Below are 26,842 nucleotides of genomic sequence, written 5' to 3'. Positions count from 1 at the left end.
ACCTCCTGGGGTGGCAGGAGGGAGCAGTGTGTCAAAGTTTGAGAAATATAAGAAAATATGGCAAAACTAATGTACGGGACTGGACCTCAGGGTTTGGGAAAGAAATGAGAGTTGATACTGGAAACCTAGTGGGGCCCAACAGAAAGGGGCCTTGTTTGTCCTGTCAGAAGTTTGGATGTTTATCCTGAAGGCTGTGGGAAACCCTAAAGAACAGTGAGATGGACTTCTGGTTTAGAGGCTCACTCGGACCTCCATGTGGAAGGCAGTTGATTGGGTGCAGGGTGAATTGTAATCTAAAGGTCCCACTTAAGTTATAAAAGGTTGGACTGGATTTTGGAGATCCGAGAGAGAATGGGTGGGGCCTGGTGACCAGTTAGAAAAGGAAGGGCAGCAAGCGTGGGTGACAGTTTACAGCTGCATCTTTTTGTGAGATACAGAGCACAGTAGGAAGGGATTGGGGGTGGGGAGAGGATCTTCATCTTCAGTGCTTTCGAGGGGCCTGGTAGACGGGTCTGGGCCCAAGGTTCAGATCTGGGATTTTTGGGAGGACAGGTGTTTGAAGGCATGGGAAAGACTTAGGTTACCCACAAGACAATACAAAGAATCATAGGTCTGAGAGTTTTTTAAGTGAGTATATTTGAGGATGTTTATAAGCTGAGAGAAAGTAGCCAGCAGAGGAAGAGTGTGAAGATTTAGGAGAGGAAATGATTGTTCATTTGTTTTCAAAAAGCTGAATACTTATCGTGTGCCTGGCCCTTTTCTAGGATCTGGGGTTCACACCATGTGTTACCTCTTCTGCAAGGACAGTTCAACTCATCCCCTGGTAAAGAGAAGTCAGATTATTCTTTGCATCCCATTCAGGTGTAAGAACTGTTGTGTACCTCTGAAGGGACTTTACTTAACCAGAGTAATAAGTTAGAAATCAAAAGAAATTATAGCTGGAAGGGACCTGAAAGGCCACGGTACTTAATTTTGTATAATATTTGACATTGAATGTAAGAAAAATTTATTGCAGAGCCCATTCTCTTCAGAGTTCCTTCACTGAACTTTCTTTATGTTTTTCATCCAGTGGGTCTAGCTTGTAGATTTTGGCCTCCTCCTAAATTTGCTTCTTCATCCATATTATATTACATTTTGCCCGGACTATGGCAGAAGCTCCTGGGTGGTTTCGCGGCCCCTGGGCTCATCAGTTCCTCTAAGTTCATCTGCCTACTCGGGTTGAGTGATCTTCTAACATAAAAAGATATACTTAAAATAATGCTGCTAATGGCTTGCCCACACAGAGTTAGTGCATACTAGCCGCCCAGCGTGTGCTCTGCCCAGAGGCGTGTAGTCTGAACTGTGCTCGGCCAAGCCTCGTGGGGCTCTTTGACCCTGAGGAAGGGGATCTTTTTGTGATCACTCCCTTTATCTAATCGGTCCTTCAGCAGCGGGGCGCCTTTTTCTAATCAGCGGAGGCACCCTTACTCAGCCTGTGGTAGCCCCAGGGCTCATCACCTGTGGGATACAAGCCATGCTCTCTCCCAGGCTTGCTTAGGCCAGCATCTCTATTTTCATTTCTGTCTCTTCTCACACTTGGCCCCTTGGCCTTTAGTCATCCTCACCTGCAGTATTTAAAGTGCCCAGCAGGTGTCGGGCTTGAGTGTCTTTGCACAGGTGCTCCCTGTGCAGTTAATGCACCTCCTACTCCAACTCTGCATACGCTCATCTTTTCTAGATTCTACTTCAGGGTTATCATGAATCCGTCACTTAGATATAACTTTTTGCCTCCAAAGGAACCTCTATGCACAAAGGTTATGGTTCTTTATCTCATGTGATTGAAAATTTGAGTTTATACATCTCCCTCCTTAATGAAGGCTTTAAGGGCAAGAGTCGTTGATAATCCTTAGCACAGAGCAGATGCTTTTTTTTTTATTTAGATGCTTTTTAGTGATGATAAAATATATGGTTTAAATCACTCATTTTACAATAATTTTGGTTTAGGTTGTGACAGAAATAAAGTTTACAGAAGTCGTGTTCCTGCGATAAGAAATAAAGATGTGACCTTGCAGTTGTGTAAAGCTCTTAAATGCTGTGTAAGTGTGTCGGGTGCGCTAAGGAACCTGGAGCTAAATGGGCTAGTTGTTAGAGAGAGCGACTTAACTATGTTAACAAAGGTAAGCCTTCATTGTGTCCTGCCAACATTTGATAGTTGCTTTTGGAGCAAACTAAAGCAATAAAATTTTAAACTTGTTCTCCCCATTAAAGGGATGGAATAAATTGGCCACTTGGGTGCACCTGTGTCTTGCGAATTGTCCACTTGGAGATGGAGGTTTAGAAAGTGAGTTTCAGTCTTGTTTAAGCCTCTTCTCATTAGACTGGTCTCGTGATTTCCTACACACCATGTTACTTCCTGTCTACCTTTTCTTGGTGTTGTTCATGCTCAAACCTTGGTCCATTCTCATTTGTACTGTGGAAGTTTGTCATGCTGGATACCGTCAGAACTAATTTTACTTAAGTTTGTGTTAAGCCACAAACCACACATTTTGTATATTTTCTGTTTTTTTTGTGTTTGTCTATATTTTCTTTAATTCTTCTAGGTCTTTGTTAATCATTTCTTGCATCTTCTCAATCTTTGCCTCCATTCTTATTCCGAGGTCCTGGATCATCTTCACTATCATTATTCTGAATTCTTTTTCTGGAAGGTTGCCTATCTCCACTTCATTTAGTTGTTTTTCTGGGGTTTTTTCTTGTTCCTTCATCTGGTACATAGCCCTCTGCCTTTTCATCTTCTCTATCTTTCTGTAACTGTGGTTTTTGGTCCACAGGCTGCAGGATTGTAGTTTTTCTTGCTTCTGTTGTCTGCCCTCTGGTGGTTGAGGCTATCTAAGAGGCTTGATGGGAGGCTCTGGTGGTGGGTAGAGCTGACTCTGTTTGTCTATATTTTAATGTTTCTCTTCAAGAAATATTATGGGAAGGGAAATAGCAAGATGTAAAGACCAAAAAGTCATCATTATCTTTAAATTGTTAGAACATGTATCTGCAATCATATTTATAATGCACTGTGGTATGTGTTAAAATAGGAAATATATGTAATGTCCCGTAGGAGCAGCAGAGTCAGTGGTGTTAGTGGGGGTGTGTCACGGAAGTAATCACAAAGCAGGTGACTGTTAGTTGGGGTCCTGAAACATTAGTGTGTGTTCCCTGTGTCTAGTAGTGGTCTGGAGGGGTAAGGAAGCCTGCCTTTCAATTTGAGGGAGCAGAGGGTTTGAGGTCCTCTCTCTTCTATTGCTCTACTATACTGCATAGCACCTAATAAAATACTGGGTTATAGTTGACATTTAAATCGCTGATTGATCATCAAGATTGGGAAGTCTCATTGGAAATGAAAATAGGAAGAGTCTTAAGATTTTTAGGTTTTTCTTTTTTTCCCTATGTCTCAAAAGGTATGTAGTATTTTACTGAGTGGTTGGGAATAAAGTTTGCAGTATTCAGTGTATTCAGTTTTAGTATCTAAATAGAATTAAATTGCTGCTGTAAACTGGAATAACACTTTGTTACTGACAAGTTTTCGAATGCATCTGTTCGTCAGTTACCTGTTTGGGAAGATTGTAGTTAATGATTTTAAGAATGTGGCTATAAACCTCCAATTGACTCAAGAAAAGCAAATAAGTCAAGATTGACAAATGTATAGTCTCTTCATCTTATTGTGTGTGTGGTTTTTTTTCTTTCTTTTAGTTATTTGTCAAGGTGTAAAGAACTCTACCACTCTTAAGACAGTAAACTTCACGGGATGTAATCTGACATGGCAGGGAGCAGATCACATGGCCAAGATCTTAAAGGTGATTTTTTTATGTTTGAACTTTCATGAAAACATATGTGATTGAAGCACATTAATATATTGATACAGATGGCAGTTAATTTTTGTCTTTTGGTACGTGTGAGTGCAGCTTTCGTTTTGTTGAAAGAATATGACCAGTTTTCAGTTTGGGATTCTGCCATTTAGTAAAGATAGTCCACTTAATTTTAGAAATAAGAGATTTAATATATAATAATATTTTTATGTATTTTTAGTTACTGAAAACATTATTGTGATACTGTGAAAAAACTATGCCATTATAGTCTTCAAGACTTAAATGAATCAAGTGTTTACTAGCTGCTGTAGTTTATAAGGTAATAAAAATCACTACATCAGCAATTTGTAAATACAGTTTTTAAAATAATGCCTTAACAACTTTATAGTGGTTATAATTACTGTATTTAGGCCTAAAGTTATTTAATAATTTGACATGAAGCCTTCTGAATAGTTTGATGGTGCAGATCAAGGGTAGGTAAACTATGGCTGGTGGGCCAGATCCAGCCCGTCGCCTGGTAAAGAAAGTTTTTTTGGAACATAGTCGCACCCATTGTTTACATGATAGCTATGACTACTTTCACCCTACGCCAGTGGGGTTGAGTAGTTGCAACAGAAACTGTATAGCCCACAAAGCTGGAAATGTTTAAATTTAGATTTTAAAAATTGAAAAATTCTTTAAGCCTATACAGGGCAAGTCCATTGACCCCTGGGGTTGAAAACAGTCAAGAACTTGGGTGCCTAAGCCAAATGGCCTAGGTTCAAATTCCCTGTCTCCCATTTCATAGCAAGTGACCATGGACAAATCACTTAACCTCTGTGCCTCATTATGAGGTTTAAATGAACTAATTTGTATAAATAGTGCCTGGCACATACTAAGCACTGTGTAAGTGATTGCTGTTATTTCTGCTTGGAGCTTTTATAAGGTATTGTTAATAGAAAAATGACCCTAATGATGTTCATTTTAGAGTGTCAAAGGCACTTTGAGTCTTTTATTTTTTTCAAGAATGTAATAAGACTTTTTTCACTTAAAGTCAGTGTTCCCTGTTACCAAACTTTATTTTATGAATATAAAGAATTGAATGTCTTTAAGACAATACATGTGGTTAAATGTCAAACCATTATTTTCCCAAGGCACATCCAACTGGCTGTGCAGAGTCCAGGCCTCTAAAGTTGGTGTGCATACCCTAGGGAGCATGTGAGATCCATTTTGTAAATATAGTTTTTAAAATAATGCCTGGGACTTCCCTGGCGGTCCAGCAGTTAAGACTCTGTGCTCCCAATGCAGGGGGCCTGGGTTCGATCCCTGCTCAAGGAACTAGATCCCACGTGCCTGTCGTAACTAAGAGCCTACATGCCACAACTAAAATATCCGGCATGCTGCAACTAAAGACCCGGCACAGCCAAACAAACAAACAAACAAATAAATAAATATTTTTTAAAAATAAATAAAATAATGCCTTAGGAGTTAGGAAAAGAACATATTAGAACCTATTTAGCTTTGTATCATTTAAACACTATCTGTGTCGTTTATAATGTACATACATTATATGTATAGAACTTCGTGTATATAATTTGTTAAAAAACAAGATGCATATTACAAAGTTTTCTTATGGGTTGCCCAGTCAGGTGTTTGGAGACCATTGGAGGACAGAATGATGACATTTAGAGCCTCAGCAATGATAGAATTTAGAAGCAATTCCCTGACTTAGAAGATAAGGAAAAGAATTCATAGACTGTAATTGAGTTGTCCAACTTTACATAACTGTTCAAAAGCAGGTCATCCAGTGGCTGGAATCTAATCACTGACCAAGTAGAATCTGGGTCACTGGACTCGTAAAGCAGCAGTGACTGTTTAATTTCTCAGGTTGATTCTCCTGGCATATATGCTTGATATGTGTGTGTGTAAATCTCTGACATAGTAAGCCATACTCAGTAGGCACACCCTGTTTCCTTCTTCAAGCTTCTTAATTTCATCCCATTAAATCTTTGAAGTATCAGACTACCAGAAGGCATGAAGAAACCTGGGCTGAGAGTCTTCGTTCCAGGAGACCTGAGCTTGACTGTATGGCTGGTTTGAGGAGCATCACTCTGAACTGCAACACGCTCATTGGTGACCTGGGTGCAAGTGCTTTGGCAGAATCTCTTAGTGAGGATTTATGGCTTAGAGGTAAATTCTAAAATTGAAAATACTGAATTTTTAATATGATATATGCTTAGCTTTTGGCATGATACTGTTGTGATAGGATTTTTTTAAAAGCCTCATTTTACTGATAACTTTTATTTTGCTTTTAATCTGTCTCTAAGAGTTGCATACATTCTTTATAGAAAATACAGAGTAACAAGAGAACAATTACCTATAATCTTAATACCCAGACATAGTCACTGTTCATTTTGGTGCATACACTTTCAGTCTTTTATTTTTCTATAAATATATTTGTACGCTTAGGGATTACAAAAATAGAATTGTAGTATACTTGCTGTTTCATATTCCTGCTTTTTTCACTTAATGATGTATCATGTAGTATTCCATCGTATTGATGTCCCATAGTTTAATCAATTCTTTGCAATTAGATTTACACAGTTTGCTTTTCCCTGTCAGAAACAATGTGAATACGTTGTATATACGTCTCTGTGTCCACTGGGATTACTTCTGTAGAATAAGGTCCTAGAAGTGGAATGACTAAGTGTGACATATTTTTAAGACTTTTTTTTTTTTTTTATACTTCAGGTTCTTATTAGTCATCAGTTTTATACACATCAGTGTATACATGTCAATCCCAATCACCCAATTCAGCACACCACCATCCCCACGCCACCGTGGTTTTCCCCCCTTGGTGTCCATATGTTTGTTCTCTACATCTGTGTCTCAACTTCTGCCCTGCAAACCGGTTCATCTGTACCGTTTTTCTAGGTTCCACATACATGCGTGAATATACAATATTTCTTTTTCTCTTTCTGACTTACTTCACTCTAGAATGAAGTCTCTAGATCCATCCACGTCTCAACAAATGACTCAATTTCGTTCCTTTTTATGGCTGAATAATATTCCATTGTATATATGTACCACATCTTCTTTATCCATTCGTCTGTCGATGGGCATTTAGGTTGCTTCCATGACCTGGCTCTTGTAAATAGCACTGCAGTGAACATTGGGGTGCATGTGTCTTTTTGAATTATGGTTTTCTCCGGGTATATGCCCAGTAGTGGGATTGCTGGATCATATGATAATTTTATTTTTAGTTTTTTAAGGAACCTCCATACTGTTCTCCATAGTGGCTGTATCAATTTACATTCCCAACAACAGTGCAAGGGGGTTCCCTTTTCTCCACACCCTCTCCAGCATTTGTGGTTTGTAGATTTTCTGATGATGCCCATTCTAACTGGTGTGAGGTGATACCTCATTGTAGTTTTGATTTGCATTTCTCTAATAATTAGTGATATTGAGCAGCTTTTCATGTGCTTCTTGGCCATCTGTAGGTCTTCTTTGGAGAAATGTCTGTTTAGGTCTTCTGCCCATTTTTGGATTGGGTTGTTTGTTTCTTTAATATGGAGCTGCATGAGCTGTTTATATATTTTGGAGATTAATCCTTTGTCCGTTGATTCGTTTGCGAATATTTTCTCCCATTCTGAGGGTTGTCTTTTCATCTTGTTTATGGTTTCCTTTGCAGTTCAAAAGCTTTGAAGTTTCATTAGGTCCCATTTGTGTATTTTTGTCTTTATTTACATTACTCTAGGAGGTGGATCAAAAAAGGTCTTGCTGTGATTTATGTCAAAGAGTGTTCTTCCTATGTTTTCCTCTAAGAGTTTTATAGTGTCCAGTCTTACATTTAGGTCTCAAATCCATTTTGAGTTTATTTTTGTGTCTGGTGTTAGGGAGTGTTCTAATTTCATTCTTTTACATGTAGCTGTCCAGTTTTCCCAGCACCACTTATTGAAGAGACTGTCTTTTCTCCATTGTCTATCTTTGCCTCCTTTGTCATAGATTAGTTGACCGTAGGTGCGTGGGTTTATCTCTGGGCTTTCTATCTTGTTCCATTGATCGATGTTTCTGTTTTTGTGCCAGTACCATATTGTCTTGATTACTGTAGCTTTGTAGTATAGTCTGAAGCCAGGGAGTCTGATTCCTCCAGCTCCGTTTTTTTCCCTCAAGACTGCTTTGGCTCTTCGGGGTCTTTTGTGTCTCCATACACATTTTAAGATGATTTGTTCTAGTTCCGTAAAAAATGCCATTGGTAATTTGATAGGGATTGCATTGAATCTGTAGATTGCTTTGGGTAGTATAGTCATTTTCACAATATTGATTCTTCCAATCCAAGAACATGGTATATCTCTCCATCTGTTGGTATCATCTTTAATTCCTTTCATCAGTGTCTTATAGTTTTCTGCATACAGGTCTTTTGTCTCCCTAGGTAGGTTTATTCCTAGGTATTTTATTCTTTTTGTTGCAATGGTAAATGGGAGTGTTTCCATAATTTCTCTTTCAGATTTTTCATCATTAGTGTATAGGCATGCAAGAGATTTCTGTGCATTAATTTTGTATCCTGCAACTTTACCAAATTCATTGATTAGCTCTAGTAGTTTTCTGGTGGCATTTTTAGGATTCTCTATGTATAGTATCATGTCATCTGCAAACAGTGACAGTTTTACTTCTTCTTTTCCAACTTATATTCCTTTTATTTCTTTTTCTTCTCTGATTGCCGTGGCTAGGACTTCCAAAACTATGTTGAATAATAGTGGTGAGAGTGGACATCCTTGTCTCGTTCCTGATCTTAGAGAAAACGCTTTCAGTTTTTCACCATTGAGAATGATGTTTGCTGTGGGTTTGTCGTATATGGCCTTTATTATGTTCAGGTAGGTTCCCTCTATGCCCACTTTCTGGAGAGTTTTTATCATAAATGGGTGTTGAATTTCGTCAAAAGCTTTTTCTGCCTCTATTGAGATGATCATATGGTTTTTATTCTTCAATTTGTTAATATGGTGTATCCCATTGATTGATTTGCGTATATTGAAGAATCCTTGCATCCCTGGGATAAATCCCACTTGATCGTGGTGTATGATCCTTTTAATGTGTTGTTGGATTCTGTTTGCTAGTATTTTGTTGAGGATTTTTGCATCTATATTCATCAGTGATATTGGTCTGTAATTTTCTTTTTTTGTAGTGTCTTTGTCTGGTTTTGGGATCAGGGTGATGGTGGCCTCATAGAATGAGTTTGGGAGTGTTCCTTCCTCTGCCGTTTTTTGGAAGAGTTTAAGAAGGATGGGTGTTAGCTCTTCTCTAAATGTTTGATAGAATTCACCTCTGAAGCCATCTGGTCCTGGACTTTTGTTTGTTGGAAGATTTTTAATCACAGTTTCAATTTCATTACTTGTGATTGGTCTCCTCGTATTTTCTGTTTCTTCCTGGTTCAGTCTTGGAAGGTTATACCTTTCTAAGAATTTGTCCATTTTCTCCAGGTTGTCCATTTTATTGGCATAGAGTTGCTTGTAGTAGTATCTTAGGATGCTTTGTATTTCTGCGGTGTCTGTTGTAACTTCTCCTTTTTTTTTTTAATTTAACAAGTATTTATTGGATACCTACTATATGCCAGGTCTCTGTCTCTCTCTCTTCCCACCATGCCCCACCACCCGCCACACACACACACACATGACAAACTGGAGATACTGCATGTATCTAGACTTTGTTAAAATGTGAGAGGAGCTGGGGAAGCAAAGGTCTGGAAAGGGGCAGTTGGGATATTAGAGACTGAGTCCCTAATCAGTTCACCTAGACATTGGCATGTGTGGACAATTTGGAGCTTGCAGGGAAATACCAAGAAGCTAAGCACATCCTGTTTCTGAAGAGAGACTGAGAAAGGGGAGCACGATTGCCTCTGTATGAAGCATCTGGCGTCAGTCCGTTCAGCAGCCTGGCCAGCGTGGGCAGGAAATGACTGGATGTGGAGCAAAGCTTCTGCCTCTGCCCTCTGGTGGATGAGGCTATCTAAGTGGCTTGATGGGAGGGACCGGTGGTGGGTAGAGCTGACTGTTGCTCTGGTGGGCAGAGCTCAGTAAAACTTTAATCCACTTGACTGTTTTTGGGTGGGACTGGGTTTCCTCCCTGTTGGTTGTTTGGCCTGAGGCAGCCCAACACTGGAGCCTACCTGTGTTCTTTGGTGGGGCTAATGACAGAGTCTGGAAGGGCTCATACCAAGGAGTACTTCCCTGAACTTCTACTGCCAGTGTCCTTGTCCCCATGGTGAAACAGAGCCACCCCCTGCCTCTGCAGGAGACCCTCCAACACTAGCAGGTAGGTCTGGTTCAATCTCCCCTGGGGTCACTGCTCCTTCCCGTGGGTCCTGATGTGCACACTACTTTGTGTGTGCCCTCCAAGAGGAGTCTCTGTTTCCCCCAGTCCTGTTGAAGTCCTGCAATCAATTCCCACTAGCCTTCAAAGTCTGATTCTCTAGGAATTCCTCCTCCCGTTGCCGGACCCCCAGGTTGGGAAGCCTGACGTGGGACTCAGAACCTTCACTCCAGTGGGTGGACTTCTGTGGTATAAGTGTTCGCCAGTCTGTGAGTCACCCACCCACCAGTTATTGGATTTGATTTTACTGTGATTGTGCCCCTCGTACCGTCTCATTGTGGCTTCTCCTTTGTCTTTGGATGTGGGGTATCCCTTTTGGTGAGTTCCAGTGTCCTCCTGTCGATGATTTCCAGCAACTAGTCTTGATTCCAGTGCTCTCGCAGGAGGGAGTGAGAGCACGTCCTTCTGCTCCACCATCTTGGTTCCTCCCCCTTCTTTCCATTTTTTGATTGTATTATTTCTTTTTTTGATATTGAGCTACATGGGCTGTTTGTATATCTTGGATAGTAATCCTTTGTTGGTTGCTTTATTTGCAAATATTTTCTCCCATTCTGAGGGTCATCTTTTTGTTTTGTTGATGGCTTCCTTTGCTATGCAAATGCTTTTAAGTTTAATTGGATCCCTTTTGTTTATTTTTGTTTTTATTTTCATTACTCTAGGAGGTGGATCAAAAAATATCTTGCTGCTATTTATGTCAAAGTGTGTTCTGCCTATGTTTTCCTCTAAGATTTTTATAGTGTCCAGCCTTACATTTAGATCTTTAATCCATCACTAATTATTAGAGAAATGCAAATAAAAACTACAATGAGGTATCACCTCACACTGGTCAGAATGGCCATCATCAAAAAATCTACAAAAAATAAATGCTGGAGAGGGTGTGGAGAAAAGGGAACCCTCTTGGGTTCTGTTGGTAGGAATGTAAATTGGTACAACCACTATGGAGAACAGTATGGAGGTTCCTTAGAAAACTAATAATAGAGCTACCATTTGACCCAGCAATCCCACTCCTGGGCATATACCCAGAGAAAACCATAATTCAAAAAGCACATGCACCCCAGTGTTCATTGCAGCACTATTTACAATAGCCAGGACATGAAGCAACCTAAATGTCCATCAAGAGAGTAATGGATAAAGAAGATGTGGTGTATATATGCAATGGGATATTACTCGGCCATAAAAAAGAACAAAATAATGCCATTTGCAACAACATTTGCAACATAGCGACTGTCATGCTGAGTGAAGTAAGTCAGATACAGAAAGACAAATATCATATGATATCGCTTATATGTGGAATCTAAAAAAAAAAATACAATGAACTTATTTACAAGACAGAAGTAGAACCACGGATGTAGAAAACAAACTTATGGTCACCAGGAGATAAGGCCGGGGGCAGGGGAGGGATAAATTGGGAGATTGGGATTGACATATACACCTAAATCTATATAAAATAGATAACTAATAAAAGCTTGCTGTATAGCACAGGGAACTCTACTCAATACTCTGTGATGACCTATATGGGAAAAGAATCTAAAAAATTAAATTCTAAAAGAAAAAGAGTGGATATATGTATATGTATAACTGGTTCACTCTGCTGTACACCAGAAACTAACACAACATTGTAAATCAACTATACTCCAATAAAAATTTTATTTAAAAAAGGATTACTGTTAATTAAAGAAAACCAGACATCTCAAGTTATAAATTTAGTACTTTTCTATGTATGGGAAGATGCAAGAGTCTGGGCTCCTTGAAACCATTCCTTTGATATACACCTTAGCTATCTAAGGCCAGTATCCTGTTCTTCCCCATCCTGAGTTCCCTCAGGGTCCACCATTGGGGGCAGCGGTTGCTGATGGCTTGATGGCTGCAGCATCCTTTGTTTGTTGATATGGCAGGCAACAATTTTCATTCACAACCTATAAACCAATTCTTACCAAAGCGTTAACTGGTTATTTAGTAATAATTTAGAAGCTCTTGATGGGGAAGGAAAGAGTTTGGGCAACCAACTAAGAAATCATGGAGTCAATTATGCCCTAAATATTTTATTTAAATATTAAAATTATTAGATCATTAAATATTATAATTATAATATTATGCACAAACATTAAGTATATCTTGTAAGGGGACAAGTGAAGGAAGCCATACTGGTTTGCACTTAAAGAGTGTGAATTGAAAGACCTTAGATGAGAGATTATCTTAGCTGAGAGAGGGAGGAATGAATTTTGAATGACTTAATGACCACGTTGATCAATAACTAAGAACTCTGAGTTCTCCCCTCATGTCAGAACCTCATTGAATCTGGAGCATGAAGTAGAAGAAAGAGTTCTGATTCTGAGGAAGAAATGCCAACAGGGACAATGGATGTCTTTCTCAGTGGTAGCTGTGAGGACAGATGGCCAATGACCAGAGGACTCTCCCCTATCTTGCATAGTTAACACCTTCACCCTGGATGAAACTCTGAAACTGCAGCACAAAACCAAGGGGAAGCCAAGTGCCAAGAATGACTGTGCTCACATTTCTCACTGGCCAGGGTAAATGAGAGTGTAAATGAAGAACTTTCCACTTGCAGCATCAATCCCCTAGGAGATATTAAAATGAATGTTGTGTGTTTTGAGATTTTGTTCTAACTAACCAACATTAATAAGCAACTGTGATCTCTAACCAAAGCTAAAAAACCTGACCTAGCCACTACACCAGAGCCTCATTGGATGTAATCAAAGACCCTTTTTTGACCAATGAACAGTGGGACTTTTTGTAACCAACAAGATAAAAACAAACAAACAAACTTGTGTAATGATTTGGCCCTATCCAACCTGAAAGTGTTAATATTTGATTCATATAGTCACTACTAAACTCTCCTTCCTAGCCATAAAAAAAACAAAACAAAACAAAACCTCCTGATTTTTTTCCCCCAGGGAGCCACTTGGCAAATTACTCAGGCATGTGAGTTTCTTTGTATAGCAAGTAAATAAGCTCAGTGCTTGCCTGCTTTTTCAATCTTTGGACTTGGTTTTTCCTTTATAGAAAATAAAGAGATGCTATATTTTTGCACAGTGCAGTCTGGGGGCTGAAATTCATTCAACTTATTGCACAGCCCATCAGACCATGAGGTGCCTGCTGCTACTTTGACCAAATGCTTGTATAAAACTCAAATTCCAAGATGCATGAAACCGCTACTGGTGAAAGGCAGTGCTTGCATTCCTAAAGCAAACTCTTCATTGTCTTTTCTTCCCCACCATCTCCCTAAATGCTGAGATTCCAGTACTCCCATTGGGGTAGCTTTATCCTTTGCTCTGAGAAATCCCCCTACATGGACCTTTTAATTCTGCAAATGTGAGGCAAGGCTGTCTTCCAGAAAGGAGGTGTTTATAGAATAGCAGTTCCCGAAGCAGACAGATTTGGAATAACAATGTGAAAGTGGGAGGCCCACAAAGAAGTACTGAGTCTCCCAAGTGGACATGTGAGGCCCCAGATTAAGGAGAGGTCATGCTTTTTGCTTTCAAGAGTATTTCTCTGACAATTCAGAGTGGAGCCTATTTAAATGGTAGTTTCCCATTATATTTTCTAACTGGTTGTATCAGTCTGCTAGGGCAAAATACCACAGGCTGAGTGGCTTAAACAATGGAAATTAATGTTCTCACAGTTCTTGAGGCTAAAAGTCCAAGATCAAGGTGTTGACAGGTTTGATTTCTCCTGAGGCCTCTCCACCTGGGTTGCAGATGGCTGTCTTCTCCCTGTGTCCTCATACAGTCTCTGTGTTGTCTGTTTCCTAATCTCTTCTTCTTATAAGAATGCTGTATTGGATTATTATTATTTATATTATTATTATTAATATATTTTATTATAATAATAAAATATAATACTACTATATACTTATAAATTATTATTTATATAATTTATTATTATTATTATCACTATTGGCTTATTATGCTATATTGGATTACATTACTCATATGACCTCTTTTTACCTTAATTGTCTCTTTAAATGCCCTGTCTCCAAATACAGACACATTCTGAGGTACTATTGGTCAGGACTTCAACATACAAATTTTGAGGGAACACAATCCAGCCCATAACGTTGTTCCCTCTGCCCCCTCCCCAAATTCATGTCCTTTTCCCATGCAAAATACTTTCACCTAATCCTATGGCCCTCAAAGATTTAACCTAGTCTAGCATCAACTCTAAGTCCAAAATTTCATGCAAGTAAGATGTGAGTGAGACTTGAGGTATGATTCATCCTGAGTCAAAATTCCTCTCCAGCTGCAAACTTGTGAAATCAGAAAAGTTATCTGCTTTCAAAATACAATGATGGGACAGGCATAGGATAGACATCTACCTTCCAAAAGGGAGAAATCAGAAAAAAAGAAAGGGTCCCAAGCAAGTCCAAAAACTAGCAAGTCAAACTCCATTAAATGTTAAGGCTGGAGAATAATACTTTTAGGCTTCCTTCTCTGTCCCCCAGGCCCACTGACAAAATCCTATGAGTCTGACTGTCTTCTTTCATTTCATGATGTTTCTGTACCCTTCAGTCCAAGCTGGCAGCATATCTGCTGAGATAGCTGTTTAGATCTGTGATCATACCATAATCTCTTTTTGGAGTGATGATCTAGCCATAACCTGGTGTTCTCTCCAGAACACACTTTCTTGTGTTTTGCAATATGGATAGGTTGAGAATTTTCCAGATCTCAAATTCTGGTTCCTTTTTGCTTTTTGCTTAACAATTTCTTCTTCAACTTATCTCTCTCCTCTCACATTCTACTATGAATGCTTAGGAATCTCCTCAACTAAATATCCAAATTCAGGGCTTCCCTGGTGGCGCAGTGGTTGAGAGTCCGCCTGCCAATGCAGGGGACACGGGTTCGAGCCCTGGTCTGGGAGGATCCCGCGTGCCGCGGAGCAGCTAGGCCCGTGAGCCACAGCTGCTGAGCCTGCGCATCTGGAGCCTGTGCTCCGCAACAAGAGAGGCCGCGATGGTGGGAGGCCCGCGCACCGCGATGAGGAGTGGCCCCTGCTTGCCGCAGCTGGAGAAGGCCCTCGCACAGAAACGAAGACCCAACACAGCCATAAATAAATAAATAAATAAATATTTTTAAAAAAATCTATTTATTAAAAAAAAAAAATCCAAATTCATCACTCACATGTCTTACCTTCTATGAATTAAATATGACATTGCCTGCCATATCAGTAAACAAAGGATGCTGCAGCCATCAAGCCATCACATTACAGCTGCCCCACAATGAGCCCTGAGGGAACTCAGGATGGAGACAGGATGCCCGCCATCTAGCAGTCAGCTGCTGCAGCCTCCCCTGACAGTGCACCCTGAGATGAGAGAACACAGTACACTGGCCTCAGATAGGTGCGGTGCATATGAAAGGAATGATTTCAGACTCTTGCATCTTCCCATACATAGAAAAGTGCTAAATTCCTTAATTTGAGACATCTGGTTTTCTTTAATTAATATTAATTAATTATTAATATATGGAATCTAAAAAAAAATGGTTCTGAAGAACCTAGGGGCAGGACAGGAATAAAGACGCAGATGTAGAGAATGGACTTGAGGACATGGGGAGGGAGAAGGGTAAGCTGGGACGAAGTGAGAGAGTGGCATGGACTTATATATACTACCAAATGTGAGATAGCTAGCTAGTGGGAAGCAGCCACATAGCACAGGGAGATCAGCTCGGTGCTTTGTGACCACCTAGAGGGGTGGGATAGGGAAGGTGGAAGGGAGACGCAAGAGGGAGGGGATATGGGGATATATGTATACGTATAGCTGATTCACTTTGTTATACAGCAGAAACTAACACACCATTGTAAAGCAATTATATTCCAATAAAGATGTTAAAAAAAAAAAAAACAGTAATCTTTTGATGCTCCGACTACTTGTATATCCTGCCTCCTCTTTATGTCTTTGGATCAGTCCCTTGCAGCTATCTGAGAGGCTGTATCCCAGGCTTAAGTGCTCAGTTTTGTCCGCCAAATAAAACATAACTCTCAACTTTTAGGTTGTGTATTCTTTTTTTTTTCTAACATCTTTATTGGAGTATAATTGCTTTACAATAGTGTGTTAGTTTCTGCTTTATAACAAAGTGAATCAGCTATACATATACATATATCCCCGTATCCCCTCCCTCTTGCGTCTCCCTCCCACCCTCCCTATCCCACCCCTCTAGGTGGTCACAAACCCACGGGCTGATGGCCCTGTGCTATGCGCCTGCTTCCCACTAGCCATCTATGTTACATTTGGTAGTGTATATATGTCCATGCCACTCTCACTTCGTCCCAGCTTACCCTTCCCCCTCTCCCATGTCCTCAAGTCCATTCTCTACGTCTGTGTCTTTATTCCTGTCCTGCTCCTAGGTTCTTCAGAACCTTTTTTTTTTTTTTTAGATTCCATATATATGTGTTAGCATATGGTATTTGTTTTTCTCTTTCTGACTTACTTCACTCTGTATGACAGACTCTGGGTCCATCCACCTCACTACAAATATGGGTTGTGTATGCTTTTTTTCTGTCAACACTTCCACCAAACTATAGAATAGAATTCAGTCAAGTTTTTTGCCACTTTATAAAAAGAATCATCTTCCTTCCAGTGTCAGAGATCTCACCAAAAGCACTTTTAACGCCCATATTTCTACCAAGAGTCTCTTCAAAGCAGCCCAGTCTTTTTTAAACATACACCTCAGAACTCTTCTTGCCTCTATCCATTACCCAGTCCCAAAGCCACCTCCACATTTTTAGGTACTGGAGGTTAGCACTTCAACATAAGGATATGGGAGGAACACAATTCCATCCATAGCACTGCTTACTGCTGAATTATAAGAACAATTTTTTTCTTATAATTGTTTAATTTGTGAGATTTAGTTTGGATTTGATTGTTTTACTAAACTCACTTATTACTTGTTTTCTTTAGTGCATTATAGCTGTTCTAGGTACATAACTATATCTGCATCAGGTAGTAGTAGTTTTCATCCTCTATTCAAGTAACAATAATATGCTCTAGGCACCATTCTAACTGCTTCACATCTATTAACTTAGCTAACCCTCACAGAAACTCTATAAAGATTTACAGAAGGGTCCCTTGTCTGAAGAAAAACAAAAACAAAAAAACTTTTTTAGGCTAAGAAGTACTATTAATATCTTCACATGTTACAATGAGGAAACTGAGACACCAATAAGTTAAGTAGCTTGCCCAGTTCACAAGCTAAGTGTAGAACTGGGATACTTTTTTTTTTTTTAATATTTATTTATTTGGTTGCACTGGCTCTTAGTTGCAGCAGGCGGCTCCTTAGTTGCAGCACGCAGGCTCCTTAGTTGTGGCATGTGAACTCTTAGTTGTGACGGGCATGTGGGATCTAGTTCCCTGACCAGAGATCGAACCCAGGCCGCCTGTATTGAGAGTGCAGAGTCTTAACCACTGCACCACCAGGGAAGTCCCCAGAACTGGGATTCCAACGTAGTCATTCTGGTGAATACACAATACACTCTTTCTTACCTCTTATTTTCATTTCTTCTTTTTTATGTTGACTCCAATGTAGATCCTTGTACAGTTGAAATGATAAAAATGGCAGTGAGTTTGTGAGGAATTATAAGAAGGATGGGAGAGATTTAGAGGATATTTTTCCTTACCACCTGTCAGTTAGGAAAGTATAATACCTTCCACATCTGGTTCAGGAATTTTATAGAAATATTGTCTCTGAATATTATACATCAATATATAAAAATAGGAAGTAATGTCATAAAACATATATCCATATTAATGCAAATAAGTATGTATTTTCAGTGATATAGATTATTTAACTTAGAAGGACAAAAGCTGAAAATGTTCTGAAGTTGGAGCATAAACTGGGGGCTGGAATAACAGACCTGTGAGAGCCCTCCATCATGACAGGATGCTTAGAATACAGAGGAAGTCAGTGGAGTCCCCACAGGACAGATGGAAAAGGTAGGACCCTTCGCCGTGAATAGACAGACTAACCTATGGTACCGATAACACAGTCCTCTAGTTACCATTACTCCACGAGACAACTACCTTCCCCCCAAAGTGTTTCAGACACTTCAAGATGGAGCCACTCCGTGGACAACTTGTTCCTTTGAGCGCCACAGAAATTCCCCCTGCTTTCCTCTCACTTGTTAGTGGTGAATTGTGCAGGAGCGATCCTACGAAAGTGAGGACAACTGCTCCTGCCAGGAACCAAGAAGAGAGCCCCAGACTCCTTGTCCTCTTCCTTTTCACGTTCGCTGAGCAGAGTATGAAAGGGGAAGAGCAATGAAGACGCTTAGAGTAGACGGGCACCAGGCCTTAGGAGGCTCTGGCCACAGGCACAGACTCTGGCACCACACTGTCTGGATTCAAATCCTGGCTCCCCACTCCAGGTTGTGTGGGTTTGGACAAGTTACTTTTGTGTCAGTTTTGTCATCTATAAAATGGGAATGATAATGGTGTATCCATCTCGAAGGTTTTGTTGTTGTTTGTCATTTGGTGGGGAGGGGTGTAAGCTGACGTGTGTTGATATAGTGTGGCATTTCCAGCAGTCATCAGCCTTGGCCCCAACCCCAACATTAGGATGCTGGTGTGGTTCTCATTTAAACAACTTCTTCCTGGAGCCTTCCTTTGTGGGGGGCGGGCGGGCACTTGAAAGAACATTAGCTCTTTCAATCCACTTGAGGATCACTAAATGCTTCTCTAGCTACATAGCCCCAAAGATGAGAGAACCTCAATGATATTATGCTGGGTGACCTCTGTGCTGATTAGGGTGCCCCAAAATCTGAATCAACCTAAAATATGTCTACCTAGAGTGACAGAGTTGTAAACTGTCTGGACCATAATTAACTTTAAACAATTAGTCAAACAAGGTTACATTCCTCAAGGGAATTAGATGACCCTTGGACAAGCTTATTTAATAAGATTTCTCTGCCCCTAGTATAATTTGAAGTGACCTGGACAATCTTGTTGGTTGCCAAGGTAGGAAAACTGAGAGCCATGTGGTAACCCTCAGTTCTGGAGAGGATCTGCTCCTTAAATTCTTCAAAAGTACCCCCAGAACAGTGGGGAGAGCCTTCCCATGAATTTGTAATTGGGCAGAAACATGTGGCCTTGGTCAGAATCTTGCGAGTTTGCATCCAAAACCGCTCTAAAAATTCAAGTGCCTTGAATGGTTGCTCTTCTTTAGGGGGAAAAGAGAAGCAAAACTGGCCAACTTCCCTAAGTAAATTGTGAAGCTGGTAAACCTAGCCTCCTGCAGATACATCCCCTCTGTCCTTTCCCAAATTCATCTTCAGAGGGCCACAGGTTCTTGAGCAGCTCCAATGACTCAATCAGGGAGGAAATTTCAATTTGCACAAAGGTTTTAGGGACTTAAAGCTGGACCCAGGAGAATTTTCAGGCTTTTGTGACAGGAACAAAAAGATAAGCTACTGATGGAATTATTTCCAGTCCTATGCTAGGCCCCAGGGACATTTTTGAGTGGGTTTTCTTTAGTCATCAAATCATACCACCTTGTGTCCTGAATTGGATAGAAGAGGTTTGCAACCAAGGATATCTACTTGTTCAAGAGATTTTTGTGACACCCATCTGGTTTTCTGTATTTCAAATAACAGAACTCTTCCAAGCTTGTTTGTTCCTGGAGAAAACATGAATGTCATAGAAGAAAACAGAATGCATTTGTTTCTTATCAAAAAGATTTATCTGATGTATTAAGAGACTTAGGATCAACTAAGGTAAATTAATCCTCAAAGCTCTCCCCTTTCCTACCCTAACATTTATTTCCTTCTTCCAGAAGATACATCCCTCCCCTTATCAGAGTCAAGATTCTCAGAATTGCGTCTGAGAATGTTTAAGAGAAGCCATTCAGTTCCTGACTCATCTGGCTTGGAGATAAGGCCTCTAAGAAAGTAATTAAGGATAAAGGAGTTTGTAATGGTAGAACGCTGATCCAGTAGGACTAGTGGCCTTATAGAAAGGGACACCAGAGGGCACACTCTGCATGTGCATGCACCAAGGAGAGACCACATGAGGACATAGTGAGAAGGTGGCTGCCTGTAAGCCAGGAAAAGAGCCCTCACCGGAAACCAACCCTGCCAGATGGACCTTGATCTGAAACTTCCAGCCTCTAGAACTGTGGGGAAATTTCTGTTTCCAATTCTGGCTCCAACCAACATTCTCACATCAATTCCAATGTGTGGGGTTTTTATCCCCACACCAAGCTATTCTTCTACACCAGCTGAGTGTCCTACAATTCAACTCATTTCTGACACTATCTACCTGGAAATAGAGTCATATCCCACAGTTTAAGGGCTCAGCCCTTACAAGACTGTTCTCCCCCCTTCAGATGCCAATCGCGAATCCAGGTTATCTCCCATGCTTTTGGCCAACTGGCTATAGATCGTAGGACCCCCTCTTTGGGATTGATTAGTTTGCTAGAGCAGTTCACAGAACTCAGAGAAACACTTTACTTACTGGATTATCAGTTTATTATAAAAGGATATAACTCAGCAACCACCAGGTAGGACACATGTACTGGGCAAAGTATGGAGAAAGAGCAAGGAGATTCCATGCCCCCTCCAGGTGCACCACTCTCCCTGAATCTCCTCATGTTCACCAACCTGGAAGCTCTCTGAACCCTGTATGTTGGGTGTTTATGAAGGCTTCATTACATACACTTGATTGATTAAATCATCAGCTGTTGGCAATTGATTCAACCTACAGCCCCTCTCCCCTTCCTGGAGAGAAGTTGAAAATTCCAGTCCTCTAATCAGTGGTTGGCTTTCCTGGCAACCAGCCCTCATCCTTAGGTGATTCCCAAAAGCCACCTCATTAACATAACAAAAGACACCTATTATTGCTCTCATCACAGAAAATTCCAAGTGTTTTAGGAGCTCTGTGCCAGAAATGGGACAGAGACCAAATATATGTTTCATATTATCAATCACATTATCACACTGTTATTCAAGTCACTCAGCCTGTGGTATTCTGTTGTGGTAGCCCAAGCAGTACTGAGAAGTAGGTACAATTAGTTCCTCCATTTCACAGACATGGTAATTAAGCACAAGTATGGCATAATTGTTAAGTGGCAGGGCTGAGATTTGAAAACCAGACAGTCCAGTTCTTACTGGTGTAATCCCAATCTCTGCAGTATACCACTATTTGTGCTTCAGTTAAAAAATGCCACCCAAATGAGCCAAGAAATTCCCACCAATCTACACACAGAAAGCTAAGGTTATATGAAGGTAGCTCATAACATCCCCCACACACAATGCAACACTGTCTATAAATATGACACAGGGTGAACCAGCTAGCAGTGGGCCACATCACATTCATGTCCCAGTACAGCACACATCCTTGGCGAACAACACGCTTGTTCTCTTGTCATCCAACAGTCATCCTGGGAAGTTCTCTTGTCAACCACAGCCATCCTGACCCTCTCTCCTTTTACCTTCTCTGTAAGATGCCTCTGTGAAGTCTCCCTGAGGCACCAGTGTCATTTGTTCAGTCTTCCCATAACCTAAGCCAATTCTGTTCTTTTTGGTCCTTCCTGCACAAAGAGACTGATGACAGCTCATAATGCCATTTACCTTCAAGGAAGTGAGGAAACCTGGGTTCTCAGCCCAGGTTAATTTTGCCCCCAACTGGGCATTTGGTAATGTCTGGAGACAATTTTGAAAACAACTGGGGGAGGGGGTACTACTGGCATGCAGATTGTAGAGCCCAGGAATGTTGCTAAAATCCTACAATGCACAGCTAGGCCCCAAAAGAACTACTCAGCCCAAAATGTCAATAGTGCCAGGGTTGAGAAAATGCTGAAAAGGGAATCATGTGTTAAGTAAACAGTAGCATTTCAGGCATGGGGTAGGGATGAGAGGAGGGTCATTTACACTCTACATCTTTCTACCTCTCCTCAAATGTTGCTTTGCACATGACCATAGCCTCATACCTGTACTTGGTTCTGTACTTGGCTAAGTGATAAGACAGAAATGCTATCTTGATATCTTTTTTTCTTCTGAGTAACTAGGTTTTTTGGAGAGGACCCATCTAAGTTTTTATAGAATCTAAATTCCTGACATAGGTTGAGATTTTCTTGTACATTCATAAAGGAAGTATGTTTAGAATTTCTAAAAATATCATGAGCCATATAAATACTACTTCTAATGTCATGATGTAAAAATATTAACTTTGTATGGTACAAATTTTATTTGGTACAAAATTAAGTATGCAGAGTTCTAGTAATTACCCAGGTGTTATTATTATTTTTGAAACCATTGCAGACCTAAGAGAACATATGATTTTAATTTTATGCTGTTCAGATAAAGCCTTCACAAGTACTTCCTTCAGACTACTCTCCCTAGAAATGACTCCCCTGTGCCCTATAACAGACCTGTATTTAACCGCCTCATTCTTTCCCAGAACTTAAACAATTGATTTGAGGCAGATAAACCTCAAATCTACATCTCAAGCTTCAAATGTTCCCCTAATCTTTGATAGCTCATTTATAACTGTCCACCAGACATTCACACCTGAGCATCTTGCCAAGCATCTCAAACTCAATTATGTTTAAAACCCAGTTCTTCATCATCCTTCCCTCAGCCAGCTCCTCTTCCTAATTTAGTGCTTTTTTCCAGTCACCAATGATCAGAACTCCTATAGGTGCCTTTAAATTCTACCCTTTTCCCCCTTACCTCCTTATCATATCCATCACCAGGTCCTAAAGTTTCAACCACCACAGTGCTTCTTCCATTGCTTTTCTCCTTCCAATTCCCACTCCCACCACTCTAGTTCAGGCCTTGTTTTCCACTCACCTGGACTGTGGTAGGAGAGTCCTCATTGATGTCTCTACTCCAGCATCTTCCTGCAGGCAGGTGCCTCTTCCAGGTCTTATCATGCCATCCCCTACCCCACAGCCTTCAGTGATGCCTATTGCTAAATGCTTCACCCTGCTTCCCAGGGATGTGTATAATAAGATATTAAAATGTCCTTTGAAAATTAAAGAATATTACTTAAATGTAATTTACTGACATAATTTGTTTTTTAAATTGTTTTATTTTTGATAAAAATCCAGATAATCCTTTAGAGAAACAAACCTCAGAGAACTGATTCCTTAAGAGACTTTGGACAGCCTGCTGGCACTCTGGAAGACCTGGGCACTGAGGATGGAGAATCAGCCTGCAGCCATGAGTTGGGAAAAAAGTTCAGAAAAGGAGAAGAGGAAGGACAACAGCACAACCTGTAATCATGACAATGGTGAAGATGGTTACAAGTGAAATCTTGGCATTGGCTTTTCTGATATTAATTGTATTTTTTTTGAAAACCATTCTTGTAGAAGAGTCTTATTAGAAAGTAATTTCGTAACATGAGTTCCTGTTAGTACTGCATTGACAGACCTCAGCATGTTATCTGAGTAGCTTGGGGTCTGCTAAAGTTTAGGTGTTGCTATTCCAGACCAGATAGTCTACATGAGCCCTTAAACTAGGAATTCAGAATGAAGAAATTATTTGAGAATAGTAGAATTATATAGTTAATAAATTGTGTGTAGCTTTAACTAAACAATTAGAGTTGATATTTCAGCCTTTTACAATGAGCATGTACAGTCATCCCTCATTAGGTTGTTGGAATAATGATTACATAAACCTGTATGTTAGTTATTCTCCATTTGCTGAACACTTCCTATCCAGCTGTAGAGCTGGAAGCATCAAATAGAAGAAGATGAGATAACCCAGCAATTAGGTGCCACAGGAAATAGGCACCACCCCTAGGGCTGGGAGAACCTAAAGAGGCAAAGAGAGGCTACTGCCTCAGAACAGGAACTTGGAGGAGACTCCTCCAGAACAAGAAGTTAAAAAGACAGAGGTAGAAGGAAGAGAAAAAGAGCAAGAAAGAATTATAGTTTCTCCCCATCTCCCATCTACTAATCACCTACCAGTATCTCCTCTTGGTGAAACTAAATAGAAAACCACTGGTAAAGAATCTGAGAACTACATTTTGTAGATTCCCACAACAGATTACAAAAAAGTATCAAAGGATAATTGGGGGACTGAAAGAGAACAGGTAAATATCCAGCACCCCTCACCAAAGGGCCCCAAGAAAGTAGTCACCCTGTCTCTGTGATGTCTCCAATTTCTCCATCTCCATAGTTTCTTCCTTTCACAGATACAAGGCAATGACCAAGGAGGTGTCTTTCCTCACTTACAGCAAATATCACTGTCCCAGAAGAAATCCTTTTAACATTAATAATCCTTTAACCTCCTCCTGCCCACATTTGGATTATCTATATATCCTATGTGTAATCAAAAATCATTTTATAGATCATAGAGGGTGTGAGGACTGGGGCACTTTTGTAATAGCATAAAGCATTTAAGCATTTGTTTTTATTTTTCATGTTAATCAAATATATAAGCATGCAAAGGAGATTTACAATAATAAGGTCTGTAGGGGAATTGGGGAAAAAATTCTGACCCTGATTCCTTCCATACTACCGGACCCATTCTTCTATAGTTTTTATCCCAGTTTACAGCATCACCTTTGAGCAAGAAAGAAACATGGGAATCATATTTACCTTTACTTTCATATCTTTTCAGGCATCGAATGCTGTGGATTTTTCTTCCTGAATATTTTTCAAACATGTTTCATCACCATATCTACTACACATTAGACATTCATTCTTTCTTGCCTAGACAAATACAACAGTTTTCTCAAGTGGTAAGCAAACAGGAACCCATGTTCAATTGCGAAAACAGACACAGAATGAATTCCTTTAGAGTGAGGACTGCCTTATATACTTATGTGTACTGAACCCATAGGACAGTGTGTGGCACCCAGGAGTTCAATAAAGAATTTTGTGAATGAATGGATCTGTCCTTTCCATTGGTGTGAATAAAATTTAATTAAGGTATTTTTATTACTAGAATAACTGTGTATTTTGCCAGCAAATGCCCTATGTGATAGTTTTCTGCCAATCTAATATCCATTTTTTCTTTGTTCTTCCTAACAGATATTTGACTTTGTTTTCCTACCTTCCTCACTCCCACTTCCAGAAGGGAGCCTGATTCTTTTGATTCAACCAGTTGAAGTAGGCATCTCACCCAGCCACTCTTATTGGTCTAAGGGTGGGCCCCTGCCTAAGATGAACCAGGCTCTCCCCCAGGCTTGGACCACTTCTCTCTTGCTTCTATTGAATGGGAATAAGAAAGCATGTTGACCCATTTACTTCTGGGCATCATTTTATAACCATGAGGATGCACAACATTAGAAGAAAGTTAATGCTTTGCACAGAAGATTGGAGACACAGAACAATTGATATTTTTCTTTGAACTAGTGACTCCATCGACCGTGGAGACTTTGCTATGTCTAGCCTTCCTGTTTTGTGAGACAGTAAATTTTCTCATTAAATGCATTGGAGCTTTCTCTTACTTATAGCCAAGAGAATCCTAAGTGGTTTGTTTAATTGTCATCTTCTAATATTTTCTAATAATTGTCATCTTCCTAATATTAATTGTCATCTTCTAATAATGTAGATTTATACTTCTAAAGGTCATTTTTACTACTTCTAACCTGAAAGATCCCTGCTGATTAAAAAGTTTTGTCATAGTCAGTGTTTGGAATACCAGTCTGTACTGTATAGGGAAGGGGAAAGTGAGGTGGGAGAGTGAAGGATTTTGTCAAAAGAGTGGGGGAGTGTGGGAGAGAATGACCAATAAATATTTCTCATACATAAGGAAACAGAAACTCAAACAGATGTGAATACTCTAGTTAACATGACCTATTGGGAAAGTTCCTTGGGTTGTTTTCAACCCATAATCTTACCTGGGTCACTAGAAACTATAATGTTTTCAAACAGTTGGCCTGAGGTCAGGACAAATTCTGCAATCATACAGTTGAGTGAAATTAATGTAATGATGGGAAATCAATATTTATCTCATTAAATTAGCACCATCTTATGAGCTAGTAGGGTAACTTGGCAATAACTAGAATTTCACCATCAAGATAAGATTTACTCTCTGAGCCAGACTGACCTCTGATCATGGAAGAGTATTTTATGGCATGAAACAAATTAGAATATCTTGCCTCTTTTTCACCTAATCTCTACATTCCAGTGTTATTTCAACCTAGATTTTTTTCCTGCCTGTGACGTCTTCTTCTTCCAACACAGAAAAATATTCTTATCGATATGATTCACCCTGAGAGATTCAGTTTGATCATTTAAGACCTTTCTCTTCCTTGTTTTGAATAAAGACTAGAAAAGCTGACAAGGCTCTCCAGAGATTTTTAATATAGTAATATTTCTTATATGCATTATACCACCTAAATCATTCGATAATCAAAATTTCATCTCTCAGTACTCCATGACATTTTTCCTTTCAGAAAGCAATTATTCTAGAATTAAAAAAGGAAAAAAGTGAAAGAAATAGAAGAATACATTCGAAATAAGTCAGTATTGTTTTAATTCCAAAACACCCTCAGAAACTTCTAATAGCAAGATGAAAGCTAGGATAACAAGCTGTGATTCAAATAAAAGACAATGACATCCCTACTCAAAGCACTTCAGTAGACAATCAGAATACACCATCCTTAAGAACCAATCCATACACCACATTAACAAAATGAAGGATAAAAAGCATATGATCATCTCAAATGCGAAAAAAAAAAGGCTTTGTCAAAGTCAATATCCATT

The 26,842-nt window shown here is 39.8% G+C and overlaps 1 protein-coding gene across 1 annotated transcript; it reads left to right on the top strand.

The window, feature by feature from the left end:
• The first annotated feature begins 1,783 nt into the window (after positions 1–1,783).
• On the top strand, positions 1,784–26,414 carry LOC103012975 (centrosomal protein of 78 kDa-like). Its single transcript, XM_057537492.1, has 8 exons — positions 1,784–1,865; positions 1,984–2,156; positions 2,248–2,320; positions 3,718–3,821; positions 5,828–6,002; positions 19,779–19,898; positions 23,234–24,870; positions 25,163–26,414. Exons 1-6 carry the CDS (start codon positions 1,784–1,786, stop codon positions 19,814–19,816), a joined length of 645 nt encoding a protein of 214 aa, XP_057393475.1. The 3' UTR covers positions 19,817–19,898; positions 23,234–24,870; positions 25,163–26,414.
• The last annotated feature ends 428 nt before the right edge of the window (positions 26,415–26,842 follow it).

Source organism: Balaenoptera acutorostrata, chromosome 21 (genome assembly GCF_949987535.1).
Source record: "Balaenoptera acutorostrata chromosome 21, mBalAcu1.1, whole genome shotgun sequence".
Taxonomy (NCBI): Eukaryota; Metazoa; Chordata; class Mammalia; order Artiodactyla; family Balaenopteridae; genus Balaenoptera; species Balaenoptera acutorostrata.
Note: the sequence above shows the minus strand (reverse complement) of the source record. Positions and strands in the feature narration are given on the sequence as shown.